Below are 16,147 nucleotides of genomic sequence, written 5' to 3'. Positions count from 1 at the left end.
GTGTTCTTATGGAGGCTCTTTGGCACCATGTTTCTAGTTGAGACAGTGATTGGGATGACCAACACTTGTTCCATATAACACATTGTGTTTACCTTGATCCAGAAAAAAAGTGGGACTTTCATAAAGGGTTTAACAATGGATCTAATCACTGGAAACTGGGAGGTGGTAACATTACCACTTACATTCAGAAACATTTTGAGAACATCATCACATTTGTAAGGTTTGTGCGAATTATGAATGACATAAAGAATTGTAGTAATGGAGAAAAGTGTTTACACGATACCTGTGAATTTGTTTCTCAAATTAACTGCTCAATGAAAAGGATACCTTGTGAATATTCTGAATGTTTTAAAGAAGAGAAAAAGCACATTAAAGAAAATTCGGAAAAAAATAAGGATGAGGAAGAAGAGGAGACCTTCTGTGTTATTTCTACAACAAACAATTCAGCAGAAAAAGAAAAGACTGAGAAATGTGTAGAAAACGCTAACCAGGAAAATCAGAAAAGAGATACTAATAACACTGAAGAAAAATCAAGTAGAATGTAGTAATATTATGGATAATGTTGAAGAGAAAGATCCATTTACCAGATTACGAATTTTAACACCATCTCGGAAAAAGGGTTCGTTTAGAGGATTTAGAAGAGGAAGCTTATAACCGCGATGAACCATCCTTGTGTACTACATGCGATTCTCAAGAGTCTTTGGCTAGCCGATGTATTTGTATATCTACCTTGCTTCGCAATCTGTCTTTTGTTCCAGGAGACAATGCAGAAATGTCTAAACATGCCAGTTTTCTCCTTGTAATGGGAAGGTTACCCTTGCTTCTGCATGTACATTCAGCTCAAAAGCCACCCCAATATCATTATGGCCGTGAAGAAGAAGGAGAAAATAATTCTCAGGCAGATTCTTGCAGTAGTTTAAGTGGAGAACGAGAGTGGTGGAGGGATGTGTTTCACACTCTTTGAGAAAATACTCTTGTTATTCTGGCAAATGTGACTGGCCAGCTGGACTTGTCCCCCTATCCTGGAGAAATTAGTCTACCTCTGCCGGATGGACTTCTTCACTGGGCTGTGTGTACTTCATCCTATGCCCAGGATCCACTCCCTACCCAGCCACCCAACTCCATCCTCTCTCCACAGCGGCTAGCCCTGGAGGCTCTCTGCAAACTTTCCATCTTGGAAAGTAATGTTGACTTGATGCGTGCCACTTCACAGTGGTCTTGAATCAGGAGATTTTTCAGTGTATTAACCAAGTTGCTTGGCCGAAATGAAGATCAAGTTTTGAGAGAATTTGCTGTTGTGTTATCATTTAATTTATCCCAAGGAGAGGAGAATCTGGTGCTGCTAGAGCTATTGCTTTGCAGGATTCTTGTATCCCACCCCCAGCTTATTACATTTGTGGAGCAGGCAGAACAATGCGCATTGCAGGTTGCCAATTCCAAAGGTATAAATGCACTAAGAGAAAATCCAGCATTAATTGGTACTACGCTAGATGTGGTCAGAAGGGCGGCTGGTATATTACGATGTCTTGCCCGTGTGCCGGAAAACCGAACTATTTTTCTGCAGCACCAATAACTTCTTGCTCTTGTAATATCACAAATCCTGGATCAAGGTGTAGTGGCCATTGTAGCTTCTGTTATATGAGTGTTCCCAAGGAGACATACAAATAATCTTCAAACAAAATTGCAACAGGAATGCCACAAGCACCTGCAACATAGTGATAACTACCTTTTTGTTATAGGGGAAAAAACCTGAACAGCCTTCATTGAAGAAGCCTCATGCCAGCCACCTGTGAAGGTTGTCCTTCATTCACTGCAGTACAAGTGCAATGATTTTTTTTTTTTTTTTTTGCTGCAGCTGGATCCAGTAAGTTTCCAGAGCCAACGTTTGTGATCTACCAGTTACAACAACATAACATTAAATGTGACAATGTTCACCTGGAATAGTGCCATAAAAGTTGCAGTACAAATATTTATTACAAAACGAATAGGAATTGTCTGTTTATTGTTACGGTGCATTAGAGTAGTGCCATGTGATGTTTGACTGCCTCCTTATCGAAAGCCAGACCTAACTGGCATGGATAGAAAAACATTCACCCAGTAACTCTGTTGTCATTTGAATTTCGGAGAGCACACGAACTTAACCTGTGACTGGTGTATTTAGGAATGTTAAATGAGCGCACTGCAGTGAAAACTGTAGATATTTCATTGCAATTTTAACCCCATCACCTCATGGGATAGAGAACCGCCGCTCCCCTGTTCAGAACCGTATTGGAGAATGGGCAGTCTGTCCCTCTCTCCCACCCACCGAGAAGTGAATTTGGCCGTTCTTAATGTAGAATATAACAAACAACTATTGCAGGGTTGAGTGCTATAGTAGCTCATTATCCAAATTCGTGGAAGTGGGTGGAGAGGGATCATCTGTAACCAACACTTGCAAATGGTTACAAACAACAATTGCTGAACTAAGAGTCCAATAAGGAAATTAGTGGCTGTATAACCTTGTTGCAACATTCTTGCAATGAATTAGTTTAGAAATATTATAAACAAAGAAAAATTAAATTAAAAACGAAACAAACATAAGAGCATAAAGTGTCATAAAGCAAAGATGGCCCTGAATAGGTGATCTTCGGTTCATAAGGCTATCTTTTAACCCCCCCTCCCCAAAATCACAACAGCTGATAAAAAAATTTCAACAGTGATGATAAGGAGCAAGAAAAACCTTCCTCAGTTATCCTGGGGAGTTTGACTACTGGGTGGTACTGTTCGGTTATCTTTATTTGATTTTTTAAATAAAGAGAAGAAACAAAAAAGCAGCAATCAAACTATGGGGCTATCATCCAATGTATCTTGTTTTTCGCCATATCCGAAAAGGTAGCCTTTCCAAATATATCTTAAAAATATAGCTAAAACATGTCAGTATAGTGGAATGGGTTTTAGAAATTATTTAAGTATCGGATATTTTAGAAACTACTTATATATGATTTTTTTCAATAGCCTTCTTTATTAATAGGCATGAAATTTTAGGTCCGTTTATGTTGTGTTATTGCTAAAAATAAAACCACGCACTCGTAATACTTATAAACCTTAGCAGATTATTTGTACTAGTTTAACAGTATTAATGTAGGCAAAAACCATGCAAGAAGGCTAAGCTTAAAAGAAACATTTATTGTTATCCAAACTCTAAATGGCATCTGAAATTCATTTTTATCCTTTTATTATTGTTAAGACCTATTTAGCACGTGAAATGTAAAGCCATTAATTAGGAATTTGAAAATATAAATCATCAATAAGAAAACAGGATAGTGAAAAGTTAAAGCATTTAAAACCATTTTTACAAATATCAAAATATTTGGGGGAAAAATAAATCGGTATACAAAACGGCAGCAAATATCACAAATTGTCAGAGCTGTATAGTTATTTCAGATATATTCATATTAAAATAAACAGTGAGAAAGGTAAGCTCTACTGATAATTAAAATGAGTTATTTCAAGGATGTTTCTAAATGGGGTTTAAAAAAAAAAACATTACATGGGCTTCTGTCTAAATGCTTTACTATCTCCAACAATAAATATAAAAAGAGAAGGATTTTCTACTACTAAAACTTTTGTAAGACTTTCTAACCTGCTTTTTTGCTCTAAAACGATCAATTTCGATGACAACACCTATTTTCTCTAGAAACACTGAACTTTTATTTTCTAACAAGGGTATTTTTCAAGCTTAATCGAGGCAATGCGCTGTAAACAATATCCATTATTAAGAAAAACTATAACAGAAAGTTGAACTTCTCTCCCAAGTTTTTGAAGTGTTTTACCTGACTAATGACGCCACTTGCAATTTCATACAATTTAATTTAAAACATCGTGTTCAGGTCGTGAGGCACAATTTTAGTAAACTTTGTGTTTTATAGGCCTACACGAAACAGTCAGCCACATTACTGCGACCTATTATTAGAAACGCGTTATTTAATTTATTATTTTGGTTAAAATAGAGAAATTGGTGTTTTTAAAAATACAACAGTAATTATAATTAGTAAGATATTTTGGAAAAACCAAAATAACGTAATAATCATGTTTATCATATAGAATATCAAATTATTTCTTTAAAATTGCGTTCTTTAATAGCAACTGAAAGATTATTGATAAGAAAGGGATTAAAGTATTGAAGAAAAAAGCCACGCCACTATCTGGTCTAAAAGTTATGCTTTCTATTTCAAAAAGTTGAAATAACGTTTTGAAGCAGAGCAGATTTTTTAAAATTGTAAATAAACTTTCGCACAACAGCATTAGCTCACTCACATTCCCGTTCAGTTGCCGATCGCCATACGAATTCAAGATGCAACTTCAACCAGATTAAAATCTGCACTCCTTATTATCTTCGAACCGGAATTCGCCCTTAGGCTCGTTTTATTTAGATAAAAAAATACTTAATAAATCCCTACGTATTCTGTCTTTGTTATATACGTTTAATATCAGTAAGTTTTCTCAATCAAAAATATAATTAGCTTTGTGAAATTCGCTTGTCATAGAAAGAAAAACAAACAATTGTCGAGAATTAAATTGTAAGCTTCGGGCAGACATATGCTGTCAAACTTTTCTCAGCGCCTATTGTCTCTGCTATTTTCCGGAAATGTTCATTTAGCTTCTCTATCTCTGTATATCTCTCTAGCTGTCTCGCAGTTCCTGAGTAATTTAAGTCGCTAATAGAAGTCTAAACTTCACAATACGTCCTGCAGCCCTTTCTTTCGTTAATAATCCGTAAACTTTTGTGTGACCTGGAGAAACTGAATGGCAGCGAGCGGTAAGTTTACCGGGAGCGATTGACAGCGTTAACCTTCCTTTAGATCGTTAGTGACTGTGAAGAAAGGAAGAGAAGCTAAATGAATTCACCTCATTACAGAGCATGTTTCCTACGTCCCGCTATTTGAGAGATAGTGGGGTGAACGTACCGTCACATTTTAACTTCTTAAGGTGCAACTGTGTTCATTGAGACAGAATGGCAAGCTTCATTTTGCTTATAATCGATAAAAAAATTTAGTTCTGGTTTTTTCCCTAGTAGTAAGTCTCCGCGCTGTGCTCTTTTGTTTCTCAAATATTAATTTAAATTAAATGATCGATGCAATCTATGAAGATCACTTCTCGTAATATATAACAAATTTAGATGGTACTGGCATGTAAAACCGTGTATTTATCTTGGTAGAAAAAGTCAGCAGTTCGTATTAGACTTGGATTTATTGACGTTAAATAATCTTATATGAACTAAGTGAAGATTAGGTAGTCCAATATTAACAAAGGAAGCGTTGTGTGATCTAACATCAATTAAAGTTGTTATTACTTGGTGATCCAACAGGAATTACTTGATGATTTAACTGGGTGATTTAAGTTTAATTATCACTAGATGATTTAACATTAATTAAGTCATCATTACGCGGTCTGTTTTATCGTGTAATTTTAATTATGCACGGTAAAGGACGGTTCATTTTAGTGATATGCAGGCTTAAGAGTAAGGGTGGATCCCATGAATGAATTCACTTGCCACTTTCAGCCACCTGCCCAATCGTATAGCAAGACGAAATGTATCATCGGTGTAAAATTCTGCTTGTTGCTCGAGAACCAAATTGTTACAGCTTCCTGGGAATTACTGTCAAAGTGAAAGCGACTATCTTTTAGGGCCTTTTTCAGCAATCTGAAGATTTTGTAGTCGTATGGGTAGAGTTTGGGAACTGTTCCACGTAGACCGGTGCAAATGTGTCTACGTGACAACTGTAATGCAGATCATTTATTGTAACACAACTCTTTGGAGAATGTCAGCAAGGCTTCCGAGCGCTGGGAACGGATCTACTCTTTCTGGATGGGAGGAGCGCACATATTTCCATTCATTGAAGTATTTAGCTAGACAGGTCGCCCTGAGTATACGATAATCAGGCACTTCTGTAGCTTAGTTTGAGATCGCTCGCTATTTCACTAGGGTAACACGTTGATTACCCAGTAATCGCCGCCTCTCGAATGCCTGCATACTCACCGACTACTCTGGAATAGTCAGGCTGTGCAAGTCCCGAGTGGATCAGCATTCCTGTTTATATTTCTTTCACCAATGAAAAACTTGCCCGCTTAAGTACTCGTCTAGCGGCGGTAAATATCCACTTTATTTATTTTTCCCCAGCACATAATAACTATACACGATCCTCGCCCTCGTGAGTAGCACAGTTGGTATAATCACCTTCCTCCCCACACCAGGTGTATAGTATATACATATATACTGGGAAATGGTGTTTCTATCTCATTCAATGGATTACGCGGAAAACCAGGATATCAACCATGCCTGTATATTTAGCAGACTGGGCTAGCCAGGTGGGTAAAGTGCCTGCCTGGTAACCCAAAGGTCGCACGTTCGAATCCAGCCTCTGGCTTGGATCACAGTAAAATGCAAAAAAAAATTGGGAGGTGCATTATGGCCACAGAAGCTGATGCGCCAACAACTGAAAAGAAAAAAAAAAAAAAAAAACATGCCTGTATATTATATCGATGTATTCTGTGGTCAGTTGTTGATAATTTCCCTGTGAATTCAGGAAACAATCACTACGCAGCTACCTAAGACCGGGTAACTCGGCTGTTATAATAAGGTTGTGGGGGGAATGGGATTTTTTTTCTTTTTTTTACCCTTTTATTATTATTATTATCTTTCTTTGTCTTATTATACATTTAACTCAGGTTTTCTTAGGTGCCCTCACACCTACAAGACACCACTCTTTGCCCCTGACTGCTATGCTCTGCAAATATCACAGAAGATTCTCAAGCTCTTGAAGGTAATTTTCATTGATTCCCCTTAATCAGAGACCAGGACCCTCTCGCCTAATTGCGGGAGAGCAAGCTCTTAACTAGACAAGCAAGGCGTGTGGTAATTAGACTAACAGACTCAAGTGAAAACAAAACATGAAATTTATTACATACACATATCCAACATAATATACAATTGAATAAAAGAAAACATACATTCATAATATACAAAGTCAAGTCAGAGGTATCTTGCATAATCATTCCCATCATATTTCCATTCACTAGATAATCTGAGCTTACCATTGAATGAAAACACCTGATTCATTCTTCTTGCTCTAATTAACTCCTAACACTTATACATTCACTATACTCATTTCATTACTCCTGCACACAATTCCGTTTCTTATATGAAAAATCAAATATACTACTTTCATCATTATGCCCTGTGGTCTCACCACTCTGTTACAATATACTTGTAGACGAGTCTTAACTTTCCTAAAGTCTACTTGTCACTAGTCATTCAGATAAACCAACCATCTTCATCAACAAAACATTACATTCAGAGTTTCTCATACAACTTACTTGTCTATAACTTTAAAACATATTCAGAATCTTTCTTTGTAAGTTTACTATCCTTCCAAACACATTATACCTGTTATACCAATCTCATCTACTATTCATTACTTAGTTTCCTTTCCATTATACACTAACCCCTTTTAACATAATAAACTCTGTTAGTATTTCTACTTCAGAGATAATTTTCTTTCTCTTTACTTTCTAGTACTACCCCCTTTTCCTTAATTATTATACTATTTCACTAACAGTCCTTCTTGCTAACTTAGTGTACTTAATATATTGCTCACCTACTTCTATCTTTTTCTTTCCTTTCCAGGGAGGTTTCAGGTTTCCATCTTAGGCTATCTTCTATGGCTCTCCTTCATCTGCTTTCTCCTGAATCTGCTTCAGATAAATTTCAGGAACTCTAAGCTGCATGGGTCTGGCGTCCCTTCTCCGTTTTGAATGCGCAACTCCTCCCTTACTAAAGATCATTCTGATGCATCTTACTCCAAGAGGTCGTTACCTTTCCTGGCACACTTACTGTCTTTCATAACTCCTTTTCCTTATCATCCTTGCCCTTCCCGTTACTCCTACCATTAATTATTTTTTCCATTACCGTCTTAGGCTCCTTTCTATCACTCCCTACATTTTTACATTGCCCGACTTACTTTATTTTCCCTCCTCCGACTTCTCCCCCGAAACTCCTTCTTTCTTGTTTCTCAAGAGAGGACTCTTTATTTCCTGCGTTCTCTCTTTTTGTTCCCCTGAACTCCATACCGCCCCTTTTTACTGGCCCGCCTCCGTTCGGGACTTCAACCAATCTTCCCCTTTCTATTTAAATTTACGTTCCGTTTCATTCGCTAATATCATTTTCCCATGCTGTCCCTTTAGCGCTCGATCCAACCTCCTTTATGAATATCTTTACTTTCTTCCCAGCACCTTTGATATCGACTGGCCACCCCCACAAACACTCATTTCCATTTCGCACCTTGCCTTCTAAAGCATCGGAAACTTCCCATTACAGACAGTCAGACTCCAGTCTTAATTTGAAACCGAACGTTTGAAGTGCACCTACTTCCTGTTTTGGTCTGACGGTGTCACCGATCAAAGGAAACGCCTTGACTAATCCGGTCTCCCGTCCTATTGTTTGCTCCCGAGCAACCCCTTTCACGCCTATTCACAAATGACCCCCACTACCTATTCCTGCTGTCCCTGTTTGTTTTCGTGTATATGGGGAGCTGAAAGTTTATCCGTCTGCTACTAGTTATTCTCACGCTTACCCCCATCCCGTCATTAAATTTCCTTCTGATTTAATCTCACCTCGCGAAAAACCCACTATCTTTATTTTATTAAATTTGTAACATTTTTCATATTTCAGTATCACTATATCTAACGTTTTTTTCTAATTAATCTCTTAGTTTGCGAAAGACAACCCCGCTATCGTAATTTAAATTAACTTGTAAGATCTTATATCTTACAATTGTCATCGTTCCCCTAAAAGAAATTTATATATGTATAATTTTTTCTTTTTCTATACCCCTATCACCCCCAAAAAATTCAACCTTTGTACATATAATGACTTATGCTACACTATCCTCTAATGCTGAAATCTCCCTGATGAAGCCTTCTATCTTTATAAAAAATTCTTTCCCCTTTATCCTCCATTCCACCTGCGTTATTCTTGAGATCATTGCAATAAATTTCTTCACTTTCTCTGATATATAATTAATATGCGAGATAAAGTTCAAGCCACTAGCCATACATATTCCCAAGTATTTAATCATTAACACCTTCTGTAGAGAAATACCATTCAACCTTACGAGCGGAGGTCTACTAAGAGCCAATTAACCCTTCAACATCATGATTTTAGTTTTGGATATAGAGATTATCAACCTATGTAAATTACACCATTTGCATAATTCTTTCAATATGCAATCAGACCTCATTTCAAGCTCCTTTCTGGTGTTTCCGTGGACAAGTATTACCATAACATCTGCATAAGCTATTGTGTGTGAGTGGTCAAATTCTCTCTTGAGTCAATCTTCCAAAATCAAGTTCCACATTAAAGGACCAAAGACAGAACACTGCGGAGAGCCACGAGTCACGCGACGCGTAATTTATCCCAAATTCCACTTAACTGTTACTGTGCGATCCCTAAAGTAATCTTTAATTATAGAAAAAATATTAAAAGAACATTTAGCCATGCGCAACATCATCAGTACACTGGTCCAACTAATGGAATCAAAGACACTAGCAAAGTCGACATAAATTCCCAAGGTATATTTATGATTTGATTCCCGAACATTGCGAAGTAGAGTGATGCGCATCCTCAGTACCTACACCAGGAGTGAAACCATATTGTTTATTAGAAACGCCAATATTACTTCTTTGGTAGAATAGCAATCCACATGGCTAAAAGCTTCTCATAAACTTTACCAAGACCAGGAAGCAGTGCAATAGGTCTATATGAAGGAGGTGAACTGGTTGGCTTGGTTGGAGATTTTAGGATAATCTTGAGCAGTGCATCCTTCCAAGGAGACGGAAATACACCATCTCTTAGACAGTTATTAAAAACTTGTAACAATTCGTTGGAATAAAGATAAGAGAACTTTTTGATCACCTCTCCCTCCAGTAGGTAGGAATGGCAATCTCATTCCAACCCGTAGTGTAATACTCACATTCAATACTCCAAACTGAACGAAATACTGTTAAAGCTGGTTATCTAAATTGCCATATCCGCCCCTATATACCAAATTCTATACGGTGTTAAGTGTCAGAAGTTCGCACACTCTCAGACAACATGTCGAGGAAACACAATATGCCAAAATGTGGATCCCAGGATCACACTCAAACAGACTGTACTGAACATCTCCGGTTTGCCCTAATTGGAAGGAAGATCATCCTACATATTCTAAAAATTGCGAGTTATGGAAACTTGGAAAAAAATACAGAAATTTAAAGTTGAAAATAGTGATTTATCAGGAAGCGAGACGACAAATATTGAAAGATACTCCTGCACGTACATATACAAATGTTGCAAAGAAATATCGTTCGGTTGCTACACAAACCAATGCTCAGTTCCACCTAACATATCACTTGCAGAATGGGCTAGAGTTCAGCTGTCAGTTCTTCAGCCATCTTTGAAGCAAAACAACAGAGACCAGACTTGTAATACTCCAATTTTCAACCCCTCTACTAGTGGCATCAAGTACCAAAGTGAGACCAGGATGAAATCTGAATCTTCTACTAAAAGTCAAATTAATACTGCAGAAATGGATATAGATGACAAAACTCAACAAGAACCTATATTAGAAATTTATGCCGAAGATATGGACACTGGACAGCTTACCTAAAAAAGATAAAATAGATCGCAGTAAGCCTACTGAACCTAAAAAAGAACCGGATCATCCTACCACTAAAGCTGATTTTCCTACCACTAAAGTGCATTTTACAATGGAACTGTCGAGGACTAAGGACTAAGTTCATACAGATGAACTTTATGACCTAATCCGAGATTTCAATTCAGCAGGCATTTGTTTAAAGGAAACATTTTTAACTCCACAAGTGACCCCTTGATAAAGAAATATACTTTGTACAGGCGTGACAGGAATACAGCAACTGCAGCCTATGGAGGTGTAGCGGTTTCGGTATCCATTACTAATCCGTCTAGACAAATCCCCTTAAAAACTAATGTAGAAGTTGTTGCTATAAGAATAGAAATTGGAATAACTTTATCACTTGTTTCTATTTATCTTCCATCGAACCAAACATATGTAATCAGAGACTTTGATGAGTTCCTTGCCCAGATACCACCTTCTATTTGTTTGATGGATGACTTTAATGGACACCACCCATTACGGGGAAGTCTTTGTATGGATAAAAGAGGGCAACTAATAGAAACATATTTGGACACATACAACCTGACTCTGCTGAACACCGGTGCACATACTCTGTGCATTTTCCCACTGGAAATACTTCTGTCATAGAACGATCTATCTGCTCCCCCGGCCTGTACCCAAGTATACATTGGGCAGTATTAGATAATCCCCTGTGGGGGGTGGTTAGTTAGAGAATAGATATTCTGGGGGATAATACTTTTTCTTTTATTATTTATTTATTTATTTCTTTTATAATAAATCTCGTTATCCTTCCAGACCCACCTCTTTTAATTTTGTATTTCTCAATTAAATTTCCCCCTTAATTTACCTCCCCTCCACGTTAACACCTGACTTGTATACTGCACAGAAGATCACAGATTCTGGGGGAATAATAGTTCGTGTATGTCTCCTCTGGACTGGCTGAGTATTCAGAATGACTCAATACTACACATGATAAACATATACAAATTTGTTTATTTCACAGTATATACATTAAAGAATTGTATCATACAACATCAATTGGTATAATGTTATAACATTATATGTGTGTTAAGATGTAAAATTAATAGCAAATGATATAATATGTCTCTTCGTGTCTTTCTGCTTTTTCTCCTTCTGGTTTAGGTTACATCTCATAACATTATTTTTTTTTCTTTCTAACAGTTAAACTTCCCAACTGGAATTACCTCAGTGGGCTTAACACCTCTATGGATATTGTCCTAGATTTATAAATCCCCGCTATAATCTTTCATTAATTTATCCCTTCCAAAATAATTCAATCTTAATATCTTGTAACGTTTCAAGTACATAGAACACCTTTACTTCTTAACTTAGAACATACCAGTCTCAAGTACATGTATCTAAATCTTCCTTGCTTTAACTTATCCTTGAGATGAAGTACATACATCTATGAACCCTTTTCTTCCTTTTATACTAATCAATACCAAATCTACTATCAACTAAATAAACATTTTTCTAAAGTCCTTCTCTTCAAATCTACTATCAACTAAATAAACATTTTTCTAAAGTCCTTCTCTTCAAATCTAGCTTAAAATTATTATCTCGTACTTACATATTAACTTAGGGAATCACTCTTTACACTACCTTTTCTCAGTTCAGGGGCGACTCATCATCAACAGCATAGGGCATCATCAGGCTCTAACTGGAATTTTTCATCGGCAAAGTACTGCTGTTCATCTACAGGGATTCTCCTACGTTCAGGAACTCGCTCTTCTTTCCATACGGCTATTAAATAAGTTGCTCCGGCCTGCTTTTTGGGCGTCTGATCAGTTCGACGAAACTGGGAAGCATAATAGGATTATCAGGACTCTTCTTACTGCTTTATTAAGAAGCCTGGCTATGTAGCTCTTCCTTATCGTTCTATGGTGAGGCTTTTCGATCCTTTTTTCTCAGCTCCAGCATAGGTGTTTCCATCGTTCAACGGTTATCTCCTTCCTATTCCAAAAACTCTTAAACAGCATCTCCCACAACTCATTACTCTGGCCGCTACTTTCTGGCGATTCTCCCGGCACTTCTCGGGATTTCTTTCCAGCCGCACATCACTCAGGCATCTCCACGGGAACTCTCCAAACTTCCACACTGCCAAAAACTCACAACTCTCCCAAGAAAAACTCTTTCTCTCCCAATAAAAACTCTTCTCTTCCCTGTCTTGCATTTGCCTTTTGTTTCAGCCGCTCATTCTATTTTAATCCAATCGTCGTTCGTTCTCCATCATCTCATTATTCTCATTCGCTCTCTCCCACTTCTTCCGTTTTTTCTTGGCCCTCCCTCTCCTGGGGTAACTTCCTGTTTACGAAATTTTCATCAACTTCGATGAACTACAGGGCGTCTAGCAATTTCTAGATATTTCCTTGTGATCATTCCCGATTCACTTACCGCCATTAGTCCACTCTGTTTCTTCTCTACCGCTCCTTGAAATTAATAAGTACTCAAGGAGTCGGTCTGTTTCATCTATGGGCTAGCTATTTCTACATAGTGTATGTCGCATCCAGGGTCTCCTTCACCCTCTTAGTTCTTAAAATCTTTCTCTCCACAAGGGGGAGTCGGTTCCCTTGTTCTTCTTCTTCCAAAGAGTTGCTCACTTTCTGTTTATGCGACCATGAACTGGCCTTGCGGTGCTCCCTTTGTACTAGTGTTCCAGTGCTCCCATTGTCTTGTGTACCGTCCTGCTACCCCCCGTTGTTACGTTAATCCTCCCCTACTTGACCGTATGGTACAGAGCGATCGCAATCTGAGCTTAAAATCATCCTATGTAAATAATATTATTTAATATATATATATTTTTCTTCCTGTTATGTTATTATATTTATAACATAACCTTCGCTAGGATAAGTGTAAGAATTTTGTTCTTACACCCCACAATCTTCCAACTACTTGTGAATTCCAAACTACCTCCCCCTATCCGGAAACTCGCAGAAGATAGAAATTTACAAAGGCAAAGTGGATAAAATTTTCCTTAAGTACAGTTTTAGATAAAAACTTCATTCTGAACCACCCATCAATAGATGAAGTTAATGACTATATCACTAAACAGGAGTGGCACCTCCCTAGCCAGGTGGGAAGGAGCAGCAGTGCGTATCACGCACGCTTCTTGATTAGACCGGGGTTCGAGCCTGTCACCACCAGATATGGAGGATGCGGAAAGGTCAAGGAATGACCACCGCATATCCCAGGAGCAGTATGGCCTTAGTTGCTAATGATCCTAAAAACCAAATAACAAACAAACAAACTAAACAGGAGTAGTTGATTCACATTCAAGAAATGTAAGCGGTCCTCAATCTGTTCGGTTGTGTTGGGTTTCGTGAAATTATTTATTCTAGTTTTATTCGGCACTTTCTTCAATTTTATGCTGTCATTTTTTTAGTGTTGTCTGTTCTGATTAATAGGGAATTCCATGAATTGTGGCTAATTTCTTGTCCGGACTCCATAATTTTGATGGCCGACATTTCTGAATATTTAAGTGGGCTTTGTTGCCTTCTTTCGGTTCAGGCGTAAGGCTTGCATTTCGTTTCAGAAGGCAAATGGAGTTCTGCTTTTTTGCCTATCTTTGAATTTTTATACATTTTAAGCGCATGGAATGTTTACAGTCCTTACCGATATAAGTCTTCCGTTAAGGAATTACAAAAAAATGTATTGGCTTCTTGAGTTTTGTGGCACTCTAGCTGTTTTAGCCATTTAAAATTTTTAACATTTTATTAAGACATGTTTAACATATTCTGAAACGTTAGAGATCAGATTTAAATTCCTTTGGTGGAAAAAAATTCAGCTTTTGTTATTGCAGTCCCAGTGGAGAGGAAAAGAGGAGTAAATCTCTCTTCCAGAGTATACAGCCTTCACTGATAGGCAATCACTTTAGGCGCAGAAAATACTTCATTTAGGATCTATGATTAAGCAGATAGGTGAAATCCATCAAATTACATTTAGTGGTAATAACTCGGCTTTGTGTGAACTCTAAGCTTGGTAAGGCTATTAAGAAGAATACTGTACAGTACTCGAGAGAGTGTGGAAGTTATATTCTAGGTAGACAGCTTAAATTAAAGACCATAGAGGGATTTTTAATTATAGCTGGACAAAGCTGGCGTGCATCGTGACTGTTAAAGTATGAATCTGTATGATAAAGCAGAAATTCAAAAATAAAAATATAAAATACGGGATTAGCTCTTCGTGTGGCGGCTAATTTATAGTGGTCTTTTTACGTGGGACAGTGAGACGAATCCAATGGTACTTAAAACTCATCGCAACACATAAGTGGACACTAAATAATTGCAATAAACCGGAACAAAATACACATGCGTCAGCACGATAACCGTGGAACAGACCACTGCAAAACCAGCATACTGGTGGTTCATGCCCCGAGTTCTCTGACTGCACATATAGCTCAAATTTGCGAGTAAATTTAAGAGCATGCACTCGCTGTTATAAAAAAAAAAAAAAAATAGATAATAAATCGTACCTTGTCTGAAGAGCTTAACGTTAATTTTAATTTAAAGAATAAGATTTTCATACATATTTCCCTCATTGAAATGAAATACGAGAAAATATTTCGCTAAAGTAAAAGGAATTTATTGAGGAAATAGTTGAAATACTTTATAAAATATTCCTCGGTTCAGAATGGATGTACAAGAACACTGCATAAAATCTCCCGTTGTGAATTACCCTCGTGGAATAATTTTCTTATCTGACATCACCAAAAAAAAAAAAAAAAAAAAAGGACAAATGGAGCTTAACAGGTAGACGTTATAAATCACCACATGACAACAACCACATTTCATATACGAGAACTACAGCGGCGAAAGAAATCGCATAAAACGATTCTTCGAATAGACGAACCTCATCGAGTCTAAGGAAATTTCAAAGCAATGCAATTTAAGGAGACTCGGTTATTGCGTGCCGAAAGATCATCCATTAAGATAAAGGCGAATATATATTATTATTTTTCCTTCAGGAATAAATAAGGAAAATTCCGAAGTATAGAACTTACCTCGCGTCTCAAATAAATTCATAACACAGAAAACGGTTCTTCATTTAAGTAAGTATACGTTAGTATTTCTTATAACAAATAATGCGTATTGTTCGGAAACATTCGATATCCCTTATGAGCAACTTGCAAGTTTGAAGTACTAGCAGCGCAGTAATCTATCTTGTAATTCGCTTCTACCATTTTAAATACGGAAGAAGTTGTTCATACCAAAGAAACCTACAAACATTAGTTCTCTTCAAAAATGGATGTATTCTAAAGAGAACGTTTGGCTTAGTCGGTAATCATGAGAACCGTCGACTTGAAAGGCATAGGATTCCTCCAGCGTCCCATGATAGGAGGAATTGGCCCACGGAATTTGTCAAGCGCTCAGTTAGTATCGAGTTCAAGTATCAAAACACCAACTACAACACTTGTAGAATATGAGCAATATGGTAAG

At 37.3% G+C, this 16,147-nt stretch overlaps 1 protein-coding gene across 1 annotated transcript; it reads left to right on the top strand.

The window, feature by feature from the left end:
• Positions 1–233: 233 nt before the first annotated feature.
• On the top strand, positions 234–1,573 carry LOC150088048 (trithorax group protein osa-like). The gene is given in 2 exon segments (XM_090369992.1): positions 234–541; positions 619–1,573. Coding segments are annotated over 2 exon segments (1,263 nt in total).
• Positions 1,574–16,147: the final 14,574 nt, after the last annotated feature.

Source organism: Mastigoproctus giganteus, chromosome 3 (assembly GCF_048544385.1).
Source record: "Mastigoproctus giganteus isolate SK-2022 chromosome 3, ASM4854438v1, whole genome shotgun sequence".
Lineage (NCBI taxonomy): Eukaryota > Metazoa > Arthropoda > Arachnida > Uropygi > Thelyphonidae > Mastigoproctus > Mastigoproctus giganteus.
This window is presented reverse-complemented; position numbering and strand designations above follow the sequence as displayed.